This window comes from Rhinatrema bivittatum, chromosome 5 (genome assembly GCF_901001135.1).
Source record: "Rhinatrema bivittatum chromosome 5, aRhiBiv1.1, whole genome shotgun sequence".
In the NCBI taxonomy this organism is placed as follows: domain Eukaryota; kingdom Metazoa; phylum Chordata; class Amphibia; order Gymnophiona; family Rhinatrematidae; genus Rhinatrema; species Rhinatrema bivittatum.
The window spans coordinates 289,660,775-289,678,998 of NC_042619.1; the positions used below are offsets into that span (position 1 = coordinate 289,660,775).

The following is an 18,224-nucleotide window of genomic DNA, read 5'->3' on the forward strand; positions in this document are numbered from 1 at the left end:
GCTTAAACCACTCCCCAAATTTGAAAAATTTGCATTCGCATTGCAATAAATATCATGGGCGTTAATGCCATAATGCATTTTGATGAATGACCCTGTAGGATGGTAATTTTAAAACAAACAGGCGCCCATATACATACATATGGGCACATGAGTGGACATACTCTGGTATTTTAAATTAAGAGCACGTATGATTTAAAATACAACTATTGCGAGTATGTGTGCTCCTAATTTTGAGTCATTACTCGAGGATCATTCCATGTCAAGAGGACCAATTTAGAAAATCATCCACACTTGACCTCCTTCAAACTGAATAAAAGTTTGTGTGGATGTTTGCTAGGGCCTCAAACAAAACTATGCAAAATTTTTCGGCTGGATCTCTATTGGTTCAAGAGCTAGAGGCAGCTGAACGAAGGTCACTCTTAGAATACTGTGCTCTGTGCAACACAAAACAGCCTATTTGACCAGCCGAAAGGGGCCTGAAATCTTGTGGATTATTACAACCTCTGGTACTAAGTTCCTATGCAAAATTTGGAACCTAACATGAACGTGCCACCCTTTTTATGGGCCAGCAAACTATGTGAAAAATTTTACATATGAAATTTAAGGCCTACTTTGACTCCTCATTGCTCCTGATGTGTACTTCAATTCAGGCCATAACTGGATCGGTAGTCATGGCCCATAACGTACATAAAGGATTTGCACTAGGAGGCTTTGCAGCCAACTGGAAGCAAATATATAGTTACATAAAGACATGATGTCACCTTTTTACTCAAATTTTCACCATTTTTGGTTACAAATATCTCTACTGTGTAGTTTTTAGTTTTTTTCTTTCTAAAGTCATTTGAAAGAGCACCATTTTTGCTACAAAAGTCACCCTGTTTTGCCTTGGTCCCAGGCTTGCTTTGGTCATAATTATAGTCTATGTTAAAAAGAGCCATCTTTGGCACCCAATTGTGAAACATACAAATGAGCAAGAGATGTGAAATTTTACAATGTATCTCATTACTGGGCTTACCATACTTCTAGCTTTTGTCACATATTTGTTTAGACATAGTTTCATAAATTAGTCATTAAAGTCAGTGCAAAACTTTGTATGCTGATTAGTTACCTTGCATTGGTCAGTGGTGGCTGAACCACTGCCAATTCAGCAAAACTGACAACCCCATCGCCTAGGGGCATCTCCAGACAGCCAAAGTACCAGCCACAGGTTTCCAAGCTTTTATTTAAGCACAAAACATGAAAAGGCAAGACACTACATATGAGAGTTGCTTAAACTGCAGATTTCACAAAAATTCACTTAGTGATTTCTCCTGCCTTGCGCATGCTTTTGAACGTCCCATCAATGTGAGACAAAGTGGCTTGTGAATAAATGTACCGTCTGCCTGATGAAGTTGTTATGAGTGCATCAAGGGTAGCAATAAGGTGCTCTTCTAGAACCCAACAGATATCTCTATGAAGTGGCCAGTAAAATGATGTGGCAGGACCTTGGGGCTGCAAGAAATTGACCAAGACATCACATTCCTCAGTTGAGTCTTCACATATATGGCCAATCCACCAAGATTTATCATAGATGCAAGCTAAATACTGACCAGGTTGGAAGTTGGATACTTGAAGGGCATGAAAATATTCACGTTCATGTTCTAGAATACTTGCAATGAATGAGGTGACATCATTGGAAATTTTGCTAATGCAAATTTTAGTTAAATCAATGGGCTTGAATGGAGAAATTACCTGATAATTTTGTTTTCCTTAGTGTAGACAGATGGACTCAGGACCAGTGGGTTATGTGCTCTTCTGCTAGCAGTTGGGAGACGGAGTCAGATTTCAAAGCTGACGACACCCTAGATATACCCCTGCAGTGACCTCAGCTCTTCAGTATTCTCTTCGAAAAGCCATTGTGGATATATATTTGCTTAACTAACTTGATTAAAACTGATTAAACTTGATTGAACTGATTCAACTGATTTCAAAAACTGGAGACCACCAGTGCACTCAACCAATTAATGCCGACACCGGATAAACTGCAGGTGTCTTGAACTAGGGGTAGGCAACGGCTTACCCGTATTTGCTTAATCTCGAGGTTCGCTTCCCGAGGTCCTCCTTCTCTGGGGCAGCCGTGGGCGGGATGCTGAGTCCATCTGTCTACACTAAGGAAAACAAAATTTCCTAGCATGTAGCCAGATGGACTCAGGACCAGTGGGATGTACAAAAGCTACTCCTGGACAGGGCGGGAGGCTGCCCGTGGCCCACTTAGTACTGCTCTTGCGAAGGCTGCGTCTTCTTGGGTCTGAACATCCAGGTGGTAGAACCTGGAGAAAGTGTGTAAGGAGGACCACGTTGCCGCCCGACAGATCTCGGCAAGTGACAGCAGCTTGGTTTCTGCTCAAGATACTGCCTGGGCCCTAGTAGAATGAGCCTTAACCTGCAGGGGTAAGGACTTTCCTGCCTCTATGTATGCTGCCTTGATTACTTGCTTGATCCAGCGAGCTATGGTCGCCCACGAGGCCATTTCTCCTTGATTCTTCTCGCTGTGGAGAACAAACAAGCGATCCATTTTGCGCACCGGTTCCGATCTTTCCAGGTATCGCACCAGGAGTCTGCCGATATTTAGGTGGCGAAGAAGGCGTGAGTCTTCAGAGTCTTTATGTTCATCCGGAGATGGTAGGTAGATGGCTTGGTTGAAATGAAACTTGGAAAACACTTTTGGTAGGAAGGAGGGGACAGTGCGCAGCTGTATTGTTCCAGGAGTGAATCTAAGGAACGGTTCCCGGCAGGATAGTGCCTGTAGTTCGGAGATGCGACGAGCTGAACATATTGCCACCAGGAATACCGTCTTCAATGTTAAGAGGTGTAGTGACAAACCACGCATTGGTCTGAAGGAAGCCCCCGCTAGGAAGTCTAATACCATATTGAGGTTCCATACTGGCACCGGCCACTTTAGGGGTGGCTGAAGTTGCTTAACCCCTTTAGGAAACGGGCCAAGTCCGGATGAGGTGATAGACGGATTCTGTTTATTTCGGCTCAGAAGCAAGAGAGGGCTGCTACTTGGACCTTGAGGGAGTTGAGTGACAACCCCTTCTTCATACCGTCCAGTAGAAACTCCAGAATCATGGGGATCTTGGCCGTCCTCGAGAATATCCCGCGGTCCTCGCACCAGGCTTCGAATATTCTCCAGAGCCGTATGTATGCCAGAGATGTTGAGAACTTCCACACGCGGAGCAGGGTGTCAATCATGGCCTTCGAGTAACCGTGCTTCTTCAGGCGAGTCCTCTCAAGGGCCAGACCGTAAGAGAGAATCAAGATGGATCTTCTGGAAGAATCGGGCCCTGCTGGAGAAGGTCCTTGTGTGGAGGTAGGCACAGAGGGCTCCCTGCAAGTCTTTGCATGTCTGCGTACCATGGGCGTCTTGGCCAATCAGGGGCCACTAGTAGAACCAGTCCACTGTGGTGTTCTATCTTGCGGATGATCTTGCCCAGTAGTGTCCATGGGGGGAAGGCATACAGTAAATCTTCCTCTGGCCAGGTCTGGATGAGAGCATTGATCTCTTGGGAGTGTGGCTCTCTTCTGAGGCTGAAGAACCTGGGGACTTGGGCACTGAGAGAGGTGGCCAGAAGGTCCATGACTGGGAGGTCCCAGCAATTTACTATCAATTGGAAGGCTGTGGTCGACAGCATCCATTCTCCTGAGTCCAGGTTCTCTCTGCTGAGGAAGTCTGCTGAGACGTTGTCTTTTCCTGCGATGTGGGAGGCCGAGATCCCTTGTAGGTTTACCTCTGCTCATGCCATGAGAGGGTCTATCTCCAGAGACACATGCTGGCTCCTGGTTCCTCTCTGGCGGTTAATGTAGCGTTGTCCGACATTACTCGAATCGCTTTGCCTCGAAGTCTGTGGCTGAATCGCAGGCACGCTAGTCTGATTGCTCGAGCTTCCAGGCGGTTTATGTTCCATCCTGCCACTTCCTTGCTCCATTGTCCCTGGGCCTTCAGTTCCTGACAGTGGGCTCCCCACTCTCGTAGGCTCGCATCCGTGGTGAGCATGATCCAGTTCGGTGGGGATAGGCTTAATCCTCTGCTTAGGTGGTCTTCCTGTAACCCCCACTGAATCTGAGAACGTACCTCTGCTGGTAGTTGGAGGTGAATTGAGTAGTCCTGGGACAGTGGGTTCCAGCGTGACAGTAAGGAACACTGGAGTGGTCGCATGTGAGCCCTTGCCCACGGAATGACCTCCAGGTTTGATGCCATGAGCCCGAGGACTTGAAGATAGTCCCATACCTTGGGGCATGCACTGGTCATCAAACATCGTAATTGTTCCATCAGCTTCCTTCTCCTTAGGGGAGAGAGGAAGACTTTGCTCTGTTTGGTATTGAAACAGGACCCCAGGTACTCCAGAGATTGAGAGGGTTGCAGACTGCTCTTGATGTATTCAAGACCCAACCGAGTTCCTGCAGTAGGTTCTTGACTCTGCTGGTCACCTGCCGACTCTCTTCCGAAGACTTTGCCCTGATCAGCCAGTTGTACAAGTAAGGGTGTAGTAAGATCCCTTCCTTTTTTAGTGTTGCTGCCATGACCACCATAATTTTGGAGAATGTTCTGGGGGCGGTTGCTAGGCCGAAGAGTAGCACTCGGAACTGGTAATGGTGCCCCAGTACCGCAAAGCGTAGAAAACGTTGGTGATCTTGATGGACCGGGATGTGAAGGTAGGCTTCGGAGAGGTCAAGGGAGGTTAGGGACTCTCCCGGTTGTACTGCTATTATTACAGAGCGGAGAGTTTCCATGTGCAAGTGTAGTACCTGCACATGACGGTTGACGTTCTTGAGGTCCAAGATGGATTGGAATGGTCCTTCTTTCTTGGGAACGATAAAATAGATGGAATAACGCCCCATATTTTTCTGGGGCATAGGTACTGGAGTTATAGCCTTCAGACTGAGTAGTCTTGCCAGAGTGGATTCCTCTGCCAGTCTCTTGGTGTGGGAGTGGCAGGGTGATATCATAAATCTGTCCCGAGGGATGCTGCGAAACTCCAGAGAGTAACCCTCTCGAATGATGTTTAGTACCCATTTGTCTGACGTGATTTTGACCCATCGTTGGTAGAAGAGGGAAAGCCGACCACCAATTTCCTCTTCCTGTGGATGGGATGGCTCATTCTCTTTGGGAAGCATGATTCGAGCCTGCCCCCAGGCATGTTCCTCTCTTGGTTTGTCTGTTCCGAAAGGGCTGGGACCTTCCGGAGGGGCAAGGCACATGGAATGATGAGTTCCTGTAGGGTCAAAAACGTTGGAAGCCTCTGCCCCTAGTTCTTCTGGGGAAGGGGCATTGAGATCTTTTACCCCTGTCTTCCGGTAGCCGAGGCACTGGGGATTCGCCCCACTTGCTGGCTAACTTCTTTAATTCGCTTCTGAATAGGAGAGATCCCTTAAAGGGTATTCTTGTGAGATTCGCCTTAGAAGTCGTGTCTGCCAACCAGTTCTGCAACCATAACTGCAATATGGCCGTCAGTACCGAAGCTACTCCTCTAGCTGAGGTACGCACCAGGACTGAGCTTGAGTCTGTCAGGAAGGCTGCTGCAGGTTTGATCATTTCACTGGCATACATTCTGGAATTATCTGCCTCTCTCAATAGGAGCAAGCAGGAATGTGCCACCAGCGCGCAACAGGAAGCTATCTGCAGTGTCATAGCTGTTGCATCGAATGCTTAAGGATGGATTCTAATCGTCTATCATGAGTATCCTTCAATTCTGCCCCTCCCTCCATGGGAATGGTTGTTTGCTTCCAGATGGCGCAGACCATGGCATCCACTTTCGGGAAACACAGGCGTTCCTTGGTCGCTGGTTCCAGAGGGTACAAGGCTTCCAAGGCCCGACTTCCTTTAAAGCTTGCCTCCGGGGCATCCCACTCCAGGTCAATCAGTTCCTGGATGGCTTCCATCATTGGGAAATAGCATGAGGCCTTACGAAGGGACACCAAGATGGGATTCTTCTTTGGTTCCGCCATAGGGTCCGTGCCTGGGATCCCCAGAGTCTTCAGGGTCTGTGAAACAAGTGCCGGTAATTCATCCCTGTGGAAGAAGCGAAGCATTGTTCTGTATGGTTCCAGGCCTGGAGGGATTTCCCCTTCCTCCAGTGAGGCACCATCATCGTCTGAGGTGTCCGGGTTCCTGTCAGTAAAATTCTTGGTGAGGCGAGGCATGTCTCGTGGCACCCGAGCAGGGCCGAGAGGGTCAGGTTCTCCTCGCTGGGGTTGGACCTGGGTCGCAGCCGGGGCTGATTGCACCTGAATGAAGGCTTGCAGTCCCTGGAAAAATTCTAACCAAGAGAAGGCCCCTGGGTCCATGTTAGCCCCAGGGGGAGCTGGAGCAGGAGCCCCTGAAATGTCCTCTTGTGGAGATGCCATTTCGGAGTTACATAGGTCCGGGGTGCTATCGTATGTAGTAATTCCGGACCCATCCTCAGACTGTGAGGGACCAGGCTTTGGTACCCCTTGGGCCTCTTCGCATTGATGGCACAGACAGGACTCTAGTTCAGGCTGCGCGGCTCTGATATGGCAGGCTGTGCAAAGAGAATGCCTTCTGAGCTTCTTGGATGCCAGTGCCATTGCCTCTGTATATAGACGCACAAGTAATGCGTTTCAATATGCGCGCAGTGTATGCGCGTGTAGTTATGAGCGCGGTTGTGAGTGTAGTTATGTGCGCGGTGTGCGCTCGGTTGTGCGCGCAGCTGTGGGCACGTCTATACTGGATGTGCACAAGTTGGGCGCATCGGCCGTCCGGCTGCCCCGTGCATACCGCCGGTCGAGAAGGGAAGATGGCGCCAACGCTCCCCGCGCGTAAGATGGCGCCCCCGAGGGTCTCCACGTGTCTGGACCCCTGCACTGGATCGGGGCCTAGCCCAAACAAGGCTGCTCAACCCGATCTGTGCTCCCTTTTTACCTCACCAGAAGAAAAACGGAATCGGTATGGCAATCCGAGCCATACCGCTATACGGCGCTTACTGAACGTGTGCCGGGACAGTCTCCAGCTGCGGGGGGAGAGGACTTTATCTTCACCGCCACGCTCGGTTGTGCATCCACTGCCTTTCAGACACTCTGGGGGGCTAAGTCCACACTGGGAACCGGCTACCGGATCAAGGCACATCTCTGAGGGATATCGAAAATCACCTCAGGAATTCTCAACTGGGAGAGGGACCCTTAGGTATCACCGCAGGAGAGCGGGGCACGATCTTCTTTAAGGTAAAAATTATTATTCTTTGCTGTAATTCTTAACACTGTTCTAGTGTATGGGACAGTGTCCGCATCTGCTAGGAGACTGAGATACTGAAGAGCTGAGCTCACTACAGGGCTATATTTAGGGTGATGTCAGCTTTGAAATCTGACTCCGTCTCCCATCTGCTAGCAGAAGAGCACATACCCCACTGGTCCTGAGTCCATCTGGCTACAAGCTAGGAAACTGATGATTTTCCCTTGTGCCAGCAACTGCATGACCTTTGTTACACCTCTCATCCTGAACAGATCTGATTGTTTCAATGTTTTCCTTTGGCACAAAGAAAAATTTGATACCAGGGACACAAACATCTAAACATAGAAATGACAGCAGAAAAAGACCAATTGGCCCATCCAGTCTGCCCAGCAAGCTCCCACACTTATTTTCCCATATTTATCTGTTTCACCGACCACCAAGTTCAGGGCCCTTATTGGTAATTGTTTGATTCAAATTTCCTGCCACCCCCTGCCATTGATGCAGAGAGTAATGGTGGAGTTGCATCAAAGGTGAAGCATAAGGCTTAATGGTTAAGGGATAGATTTTATAACATGCGCGCATGTGTCCATGTCCACGTGGTTCCCGGTGCGCACACATGGATGTGCCAATTTTATAACAGCAAATATGTTATAAAATACATGGGCCGTGCGCACATGCATGCCAGATTTTAAAAACTGTGCATGTATGTGAGGGCAGTGCACGCGGAGGGGGGGGGGATTTTAGTAGATTATGAGTGGCGACAAGATCAGGCCTTCCTCTGTTCTCTCCTAGTCCGCTCAAATTAAGGAGCGGACTGAGGGGGAACTTCCCTACCCCCCTACCTAAACCCCCTCCCTCTTCCCCTCTCCTCCCCACCCCCTTAACCTGTCCCAAAAACTTACAATTTTTTTGTTTCACTAGTTAACTGCTCCCCTGGAGCAGAAGTAGTTTGCGTGCGCTGGCCGACTGCCAGCGCCCGCTTCCCTGAGACAGCGGCTAATGGCCGCTGTCCCGGCCAGCCTCTGTCCCTGACAGCTGTGTTATATCAGATGTAATGCAGAAACACTCAACCAGTCTTCTGCCACTGCTCAGACACTGACTGTGTCATGCATACTCAACCATTAGCGTCTTGACATGATTTCCAAGGGACACTCAGCTCTGAAAATATTCACGTTCATGTTCTAGAACACGAATGTTCTAGAACGTTCATGTTCTAGAACACGAATTGCAAATGTTCTAGAACACTTGCAATGAATGAGGTGAGCACAGGATCTCTCTGGACATATATCCCTGCACTTAACTGTCCAGCCTTATTCTCACACATCACAAATGATGGCAAACAAGGCCCGTAAAGCCCATATAGTCTGCCCCAGTTATTTCCTCTCGCCATGATGTAGATCCCAGACTCTCTCTTTTACTCTAACTTCACAACTGAGGATCTTCTATATTCATCGCAAGCTTTCCTTAATTCAGGCTACTGGGCAGAAATTTTGTCCACACCTGACATTTTGCAGAGTAGGCAGTCAGGTATCCAGACTAATACCAACTCCTGCTCCAAAGTTATTCCGAGCACCCACTTCCACGGCAGAAACATTATTTTTTGCGGACAAATTTTAAAGCAAGCTTCGTCTGGCATGCAGCCTGCCAGGACAAGCCCCTTTCCTCTGTAACTCTGCGGCAGTCAGCTGTACTCACCACATCCTTCCTTTCCAGCACTTCCAGAATGTTGCTAAGGAGCTGGGAGCTGGCCTCATGGTCAGGCCTGTTGGAATTGTCATCCAGTTGGCCACTGAGCTGGTCTATTAGCAACGGCAAGAGAGCATCTCTACACTCTGGTGATGGAAGGTGGGGGAGAGAGGCACAAAAAAACAGAATATCACAGCAACATCTTATACATTGGTTAAGGTATAATGAACCACATGGGCCAGACCTGGATGTTTTTTTTTATGTGTTGACTGGGAAAGCCAAGTTAAAATTATTACCTTGTTTTTAACTGACTCAAAGGAGAGAGTGAGATGGTGACGGCCTTTTCAAAACCCATTTACCCAGGTAAAGGGTCTGTGTGAAAACTTCCCAACCTGTATGCAGGTACAAGTACATGCAGGGATCAACCAGGAGTGCACTTTTATCTAAGAAAACGGCAGGTGGGATCAGAGCGGGGCTAGGTCCGGGGACACAACAACAGGACTAGCTTTGGATTTTCAAAACTATGTGAATTGTTTTACAGGGACAAAGTATCCACAGAAAGAGCAGGTGCAAATCCCTAGGCAATTTTCTAAGAGAACATGTGTGTGTATTTTCTCTCTCAAAACTGATGCAAAGTCTGAAGGGAAAAATGGCCACGGACTCTGCAACAATCCACATAGCACTGAAACCAAGAATGTTAAGAACCGCCATACTGGGTCAGCCCGAGGGTCCATCAAGGCCAGTGTTCTGTTTCCAACAGTGGCCAAGCCAGGTCCCCAGTACCTGGCAGGATCCTAAGTTTGCTCCCCCCCCCCCCAAAGTGATGTTAAAAGCAAATTAAGACATGATAACCATTTTCCTTTTCCTGGAAAAAAGAACTTTCCTAGGAGGTGTGGCCGGAGTATTTACTCACCAGACTGTCGGAAGAGATCGCTGTCCACTATTTTGGTCATGCAGGTGAGTTTCTGGTGGACTAGCTGATTCTCGGGTATACTTTGGATGAACTTGCTATAAAGAATGCTAGAAAGCAAATGAAAGGAGCTATGATTGGTGCCGTGCTGTAGAGGAAACCTGCCCATGTCCTTGTCATTTCTGATCATGCTATCATCTCTTCCCTACTACAGCAATACATTTGTTCGCCACAAGATTTGCCCCCCCCCCCCCCCCGTCACCCCTTTTCTACCCATTTACTCTCCGAGCTCTCATGCCTATTACAGGAACCAAGCTGCCAGCTAACAAGGGGACTCCCATTCCACCTCCCCATCTACCGAGACCACCCCCACACGGCGCTGCTGACCCCGGTCAAACAGAAGCCATCGCAACCACCACAAGTTTACAGTAGTCTGCACTTTCTATTTGAGACAAAGGCAGATTGCACCCAGACGTCTAACAGGCTTCTGATGAATTTTCAAAGCTATGCACGTTTTTTTTGGCTAAGACGGTGGCTCTGATAACGTCAGGGGCAATTTTCAAAGCTATGAGGATCGTTGGCAAAGTGGGCAGGTACTTTTCCCCCCATGGACACCGCACTAGTTTTCCCAGGGAAAGCGCGCCTGCGGTTTTCCGTTTCCTAGGGAAGAAGCGCCCGCAGCTTCCTTTCTCTGTGGATAATTTTTTTTCCTGGGAAAAAAAGCGTGCATAGCTTTGAAAATGCTAAACGACGTTGAGCTGTTGCCTCCCCCAGCCTTCCGATCCTACCTATTCTTCCCGCAGGTAAAAGTGTGCATGTTGTTGATCCACGCACACACTTTTACTCGCGTATAGGGTGGGCAAGTTTCAAAAAGCCCTTTTACCCTGGAAAAATAGCATTTACATGGGTAAACAGATTTTGAAAAATTGCCCTTCTTGAGGAAAATGTTCAAAGTAAGTTACCCCAGTAAATAGAGATTTTGCAGGTAAAATGGTTTGGCTGAAGGTTGCCCTCCTCTGCCCAGCTAAAAGCATGCCCAGGCTTCCACGCCACGTGTACTTTTAGCTGGGTTAAAGAGAGGCACGGTGACTTTTGCAGCAGTAAACACTCCCAATTAATTTGATCATATGCCCATTAAAAACTTGTTGGTTTTCTGTCTGACCTCAATGTGGGGGTTAATGGGACCGTACCCATCCCTGGAGAGGTTTCCAAGCACAGTTAAGACACAAGAGAAATAGCACAACACACAGATAACAAACCCAGTACAACTCAGCAGCACTGCACAACTGTCGAAAGCCACCATTAAGCTTGACTGGAAGATACTGCATCTCACAGACAGAAGAGCTTTGACCTTACGGGACTGTGTGTAATGCACAAGGCTAGAAGTGTTTATAAATTACCTTAACTCTACAGGATCAAACACCAACTTCACATCATTGATAATATTTGGTAGGTATTTAAAAGCTGCTCCCTAAAAAGAAATACAAAACAATGTTTTCTTATATTCTATTTAATAGCTACAGATTAAAATATGAGAAGAAAAAGTGACTGCTGGCAGCATTTTATAGATTAACAGATTATTGAAACAGAAGCTTTTGAAGCCAGGACTTCACTTCAACAGATGTACAAGTGGACTCTTATCCTATAAAGCTGATGCCAAAATACTTTCTATCCAAGCATAGAAAAGGAAGCACATCAAGATGGAGCAAGCCTGCCCCTTAGGACGTGGAGCCATTTGGCACCAGTGCATGCTATCTCCAGCTGGAAGAAAATAGCGCAAATGTCACACAAACCTTGATTTTGATGGCCTCCTCTAAGGGTCTGTCCATCAGGGTATTGAAAGAAAGGAAGAGCTTGCGGATAGCATTGTTAAACTCATCCCCATCTTCACTTTTGCCATAAAATCTGAAAATGCATGGTAAGAATATAATGAATTTGCAGTCTAAGAATTGAGTCTCTGTGGATTGTGATATCTTTTAGAGGACCAACAGAAACAGACTACAGTAAATAAAAGTTCAAGACCACACAGGTGGCCAGCTCGTGCACTGCCATGGGGAGGGTCCAGAGTTCAAGTCCCAGTTAAGGTCTTCCGACCCCTGATTAGGTGGGGCTGTAGATGTTGTGGAGGCAGTGTTCCCAGCCCTGGCATGGAGGGAGACCCAGTCATCATGCAATGGCAACACCTAGTGGCCAGATTTAGGGCCCACAATTGCAGAGTTCCAGAAAGATGCACAGCTCCTGGCTGAGGACTATGTGCAATGATAGGACTAAAATAAGTTAGGAGACGATATAAAAAAAAGGGAAAATCCATGAATAGTTGCGAATGAAGGCTCATGGCAGAGAAAGAAGGGGCGTGCGTAGTGATTCACAATTTGAGAACTATCATGGACAATGGACTGTCTCCATTGTCATGCCCTGCAAGGATTCAGAGAAGAATTTTTCCAGCCTCCACAAAATCTATGGTTCCACCTTTCTGGGAGCCAGCATCAAATCACAGGTGCAACTGCCTATCTCTCCTTATCTTGCACTACACTGGCACTATAGGGCATACCCTTCCTTGCCATTTCTTCAAGACTATTGCTAACTAGTCGCTTTGTTCTTCCATCCCAGGCTGGTTCTCTATACCCAGTGCAGTGCCGCATATGCTACCACTTATACACAGTTACAATACATGACAGGGTGCCCATTTTTGGAAGTGCTGAACTACAAACAGAACACTTATGTTCAGGGGAAGCTTAAGTAGTAATACCATAGTAAATCCTTTGGGTAATTATTTTAGTTGTTCTAATTTTTAACAGCAAAGGCAATACATTCTGTATAGAATACATATTTAATAGATTTAAAAACACATTTTATAAACTAAAAAGGGGTTTTGAAAAATGGTGTATAACCGTATTTATTAGTGACCTTAAACAAATAAGTATGAAATTAACCCTAACCAAAATATAAGACATAGTAGATCTATTAGAGATCATTGATAAACAGATTAAGATCAGAGATTAGGATAAATTACTAATTATCAGTCAGAGAAAAGTATTGCTTTGTCCCAGGAGAGGGAGGAATAACAAGTGATTTAGGTCATTTTAGTTCTTCTGCAAATAGAACAAATTAAGTAAATTTCTTATGAGCTTGACTGATAGCATCATATTTGATCTCTGTGGTAATAGTTTAAAGTTGCTCTGATTTAGTTTTATATCCTCAGCAACAAGAATCTACAAAAGGAGCAACACAAAACATACCTCATAGATTTACAAATATATTTTGTAGTCTGAAAGAATAAGATAAGACACTTCATATTTCCAAGCATCAAATAAGCAAGCAAACAGGAACACAAGAAGGGATTCTGAGTGTGGAGGTAGAAGTAAGATTCCATAGGCTAGCTAATTTTACTTGAAGGACTTTGGTAAGTTTTTCTCATTTCTTTTAACAGGTACCAGAAGCTCCCAACAACTGAAAGATGGCCAGAAAACATCGTCAAAACATTATCATCATTGTTACCACTTCTACTGCTGTCCAGACAAATGTTCTGATCCACAGTGAGGAAACAGTTCAGTGTGAAAAATGTCTGCAGATTGACTCCCTCAGGAAACAGGTGACAAAACTCAGAGAAGAGGTGGAAAATTTGAGAAGCATTCAATAGAATAAGGACTGCATTAATGAAATGCTTATGGAGGCTTCAAAAATGGGAAAACTCAAGCAGAGGGGACGGTGAAACTGGACTACATTTAAATACCTTCAAGGTTCCCATGCACAGGAGACAAGCCTTTTTCAACAGAAAGGAGGCTCTAGAATGAGGGATGATGGGAAGAGAGTGAAAAGGATTAGACTCAGGAGTAATCTTAGGAAATATTTCTTTACAGAGAGGATAGTGGTTGCATGGAACTGCCTCCTAGTGGAGATAGTGGAGACAAAAACAGTCTCTGAATTCAAGAACACATGAGATAAACACATGGGATCTCTGAGGGAGTAATGGGAATTGTAAAACTAAATTAGTTGGGCAGATGGGTAGACTAGATAGGCCAGATACCACCAGAGTCAAAGCCTGATTCTACTAAAATTTGCAAAGAGAGAGAAGGGAAGAGTAAATGAACGCTTGAAGAAGAAAACTTCAGCTACTCAAGAGATACTGAAAAGGCTCAGGGTGGAAAGGATACCTGTCTCAAAGAGCTGATCTGTATTGGGAAAGGAGTGTGGAGAAGAGTGCAGAAGAGATTGTGTTTACTTTGTGGATGCTTTTTGGATTCAGTTGCAGATCTGGTTCATTGTGCTGTGGTGTACTAGAATATTTTGACTTTGTTTACCCTGCCATCAGTTACAGTATGCACACATAGGGGGTCATTTTCAAAGGAGTTACGCATGTAAATGTGACATACTATCGTAGCAATTTTCAAAAGCTATTTACTCGAGTAAAGTGCACTTACTTGAGTAAATCCTATGGACAATTCAATGGCATATATTGTAGCAATTTTGAAAAGCCCACTTACTTGAGTAAAGTGTATTTAATCGAGCAAAAACCAGTTTTGCTCGAGTAAATGCTTTTTAAAATCTACCCCATATGATTTAACCCATTATGTCCCAGTGTCCTATTCAGAGGATAGCTTCTTAAAACATTTGGGACATAGTTCGTATGTGTATTCCTAATTTTAAGCCATTACTCAAGCAAATGTCCTTCATGTACCTTCCTTAGGATTTTGTTGGCTTTAAAGCGCGCAGGTAAGAGGATTTAAAAATATGCTCACGTGAAGAACATTGCCAGTTTTACCAATTAATCCACCACTTTGCCCAGTCTATCCCGAGGTCATCCAGACCCCTTCTAGTTCTTCAGCCTGTACTCTCCCCAGTTGACCTGGACACCTCACCCTGGCGTGTTAGGCCTAAAATGCAATTTCTGCAGACTTACAACTCATCAGAAGCAGCAGTAAATATACGCAGCTAACAAGTCACTGTGTATCGCAGCCACCGGATTTAATATAAGTATTTATGCAGGCAACTGTTGGGCCTGCCATGGAATGCCCTGACACGCCCTAACTCCGTCTGCCCCTCCTTTTTTATTTATTTATTTTTTTTACTCATTCCCACGTATATACACATGTAATTTCTGGCTTTTAAATTTTGAACTACTCATGCGCAGCCCAGATGCTCACATATATGGGCCTTTTAGTGCGAGCAATGCTTTTAAAATTCACCCCTAAGGGTCTTGAAAACATTGTGCAGGAACCACTGGAGATTATGGAGCCTTGTGTGGCCTATGGCCCTCGCCGTGTGCCCCGTGCCCAAGAGCTGAGCAGGATGGGGGCCACAAATACATATTCTGAAATTAAAACTGAACTTTCATAGCATTATAATGAGGCACAGAGCTGCATAATCAACGACACTGTAATTCAATGCCCACTTCCTTTTTTCAGTCAAACAATGATGGAACTAGACTGTTCGTTCTGGGGTATGTGTATGGGGGGGGGGGGGGGGGAGTAAATTTGTTTTCTAAAAAGCTCTATACTATTGTATAATTATCAACATATTCATGAGAAATTCCCAGTCAATGTGCAATCATGCTACTAAATTCTATGGAAGCAAAATGGGAACAAAGCAAGAGATCAAACTTATTTTATATCTTTTACTTCTTGGATGCCCACTAGCCTCTACCAGAAAAAGCCCATGGGTAATCCAGGACTTCACAGAGAAGATTCTTGATTTTTTTTAAATGTCCGTTTTCAACACTGACTTTCACTGGTGTTAGTCTTTATATAAAGTTTTAGTATAACTTGATGCAGGATGCTTAAAATACATTCATATTTTTCTTTAAAAATAAAATATTTTTGCTTCCTACATTCACAGAGCATTGATCCAAGTTCCTGTCTAATTATATTTGATTTTCTAAGAATCATTAATGTGGCCCCTATAGACCATTAGATGGTGCATTGGTGTTAAGAGATAGAGGAGAAATATGTTAACTATAAGATTTGCTCTCCAGGGAAGGTTCCAGAGAAGAAAGTTCAACCAAGGAACAAGGGGTGTAGGAGCTGACAGTGTGATTGACAAGGTGGTTCAGCCCCTAGGGGAATGTTCTAAAGCAGGAGGTATAATATGCTCCCCACATGGATCAGGGGCTCTCTCTTATTGTGTGGGGTGCTGAGGAGGATGTAGCTGATACCCCTTGTAGGGGTTTCAGAAGGAGAAAGGGAAAATTGGTTCTTACCTGCTAATTTTTGTTCCTGTAGTACCACAGATCAGTCCAGACTCCTGGGATTTGCCTCCCAACCAGATGGAGACAGAGAGTTTTACTGACACTGCTACATAACCCCTAGTGCCACTTGCAGTTCCTCAGTATTATTGACCTGTACCCAAGCATAAAAACTAAGAGATCTTGATAATAAAATCCCACTTTTTTTTTAAACCAAACATATGATTCTCAACAGACAAGTCTGTATTCCATGCCAGAAGAAAGAATGAGCAGATGACTCTCCATCTTCACAGAATGGGCGGGTTCTGGACTGATCTGTGGTACTACAGGAACGAAAATTAGCAGGTAAGAACCAATTTTCCTTTCCTTGTATGTACCCAGATCAGTCCAGACTCCTGGGATGTACCAAAGCTCCCTAACCAGGGTGGGACCTGGAGAGTCCCACTTGCAAAACACTCTCTCCAAAAGACCTGGACACCAGATCACCAAAATCAAAATGATAGTGTCTTGCAAAAGTGTGCAGCGACATTCAAGTCGCCGCCTTGCAAATTTCCTGCAGTGAAACCAGTTGATCCTCTGCCCATGAGGCTGCCTGGGAGCGCGTCGAATGGGCCCTCAAACCTTCAGGAACCAGCCAACTATGTAAGTTGACCCAATGGCCTCCTTAAGCCACCATGCAATAGTAGCTGTAGATGCCTAAGAACCTCTTTTCGATCTGCTCCACAAAACAAAAAGGTGATCCAACCTCTGAAAGTCATTAGTTACTTTGAGATATCTCAACAACGCCCGCCACATGTCCAACAGCTTAAGTTCCCTCATGTGAGGTGTGAAGGAATCCAGCTCAGGAAAAGCTGGAAGCTCCACTGTCTGATTGATATGAAATGCCAATACCACCTTAGGCAAAAACAAAGGTACCATCCGCAAGGATACCCTCAAGTCCGAAAATTGAAGGAATGGATCACGGCAAGACAAAGTCTACAACTCAGAGATTCTCCTATCTGAACAAATGGACACTAGGAAAACGATCTTAAGGGTCAAATCCTTAAGCATCGCTCTCCTAAGAGGTTCAAAAAGTGCCTCACACAAACTTCTCAGGATGAGATTAAGACTCCAGGATGGACAAACTCTCACCGGTGGATGCAAATTCTTTGCCCTCGGCAGAAACCAAACCACATCAGTATGAGAAGACAGAGAGGAACCCTGTACCTCGAAGGCAACCAAGAGCAGCCACCTGAACCTTAAGAGAGTTTAAAGCTAAACGCTTGGCCAAACCTTCTTGAAGAAAGGCTAAAACATGAGGCACTGTAGCACTTAGGGCTTGTACCCTGTTAATGATACATCAGGACTCAAAAACTTTCCAGACCCTCACATACGAAAGAGAAGTTGATCTCCTAGCCTGTAACAGTGTAGCAATAAATGCATCAGGGTACCCCCAGCACCTCAATCGCCGCCTCTCAAAAGCCATGGCGCTAGACAAAAGTGAGCAGCCTGGTTGGAAAATATGGGCCCCTGACGAAGGAAACCCAACAGATGTCGAAGTGTAGTGGACCGACAATGGCCAAGTTGATCAGATCCGCGAACCACAGCCAACAGGGCCACTCCAGAGCCACCAATATCACTTCATCCGGGTGCTTCTCCATCCACAGCAACACCTTGCCTACCAGAGGTGAAGGAGGAAAAATGTACAGAAGAACCTCCCGAGGCCAAGGCACCACCAGAATATCGACACCTTCGGCCCTGTGCTCCCTTTTCCGATTGAAAAACCAAAATGCCTTGGCATTTTGACGAGTCGCCATTAGATCCACCTGGGGACAGCCCCATCTCTCACAGATGAGCTGCATCACAGTCTTTGACAGCTCCCACTCTCCCGGATCTAAGAGTCTGCAACTCAGAAAATCCGCTTCAACGTTGTTGACCCCTGTGATGTGCGACGCTGCTAACTGCTGCAAGTGTTGCTCTGCCGAAAGAATCAACTTTTGAGTCTCCTGGCCCACCACATGACTCTTGGGTCCTCTCTGCCGATTGATGTAGGTCACCATCGTCTCATTGTCCGACAGGACCCTCACCGACCGACCTCTTACCAACAGCAGAAAAGCAAGTAAAGCAAAACGCACTGCTCTGGTTTCTAACCGATTGATAGACCAGGAAGCCTCTGTCGCAGACCAGAAGCCCTGAGTTGACTGCTGCTGACAAACCGCTTCTCAACCAGACAGACTGGC

General features: G+C 45.9%; 1 protein-coding gene across 3 annotated transcripts in view; it reads right to left on the reverse strand.

The window, feature by feature from the left end:
• Positions 1 to 18,224, reverse strand: part of DOCK5 (dedicator of cytokinesis 5) — a 304,075-nt gene that overhangs the window by 90,689 nt on the left and 195,162 nt on the right. For all 3 annotated transcript variants that reach the window (XM_029604105.1, XM_029604106.1, XM_029604107.1), the window contains 4 exons: positions 11,618 to 11,729; positions 11,225 to 11,295; positions 9,828 to 9,934; positions 8,924 to 9,060 (listed from right to left, as the gene is read on the reverse strand). In XM_029604105.1, coding sequence (XP_029459965.1) covers positions 8,924 to 9,060; positions 9,828 to 9,934; positions 11,225 to 11,295; positions 11,618 to 11,729 — 427 coding nt within the window. The remainder of the gene's footprint in view (positions 1 to 8,923; positions 9,061 to 9,827; positions 9,935 to 11,224; positions 11,296 to 11,617; positions 11,730 to 18,224) is intronic.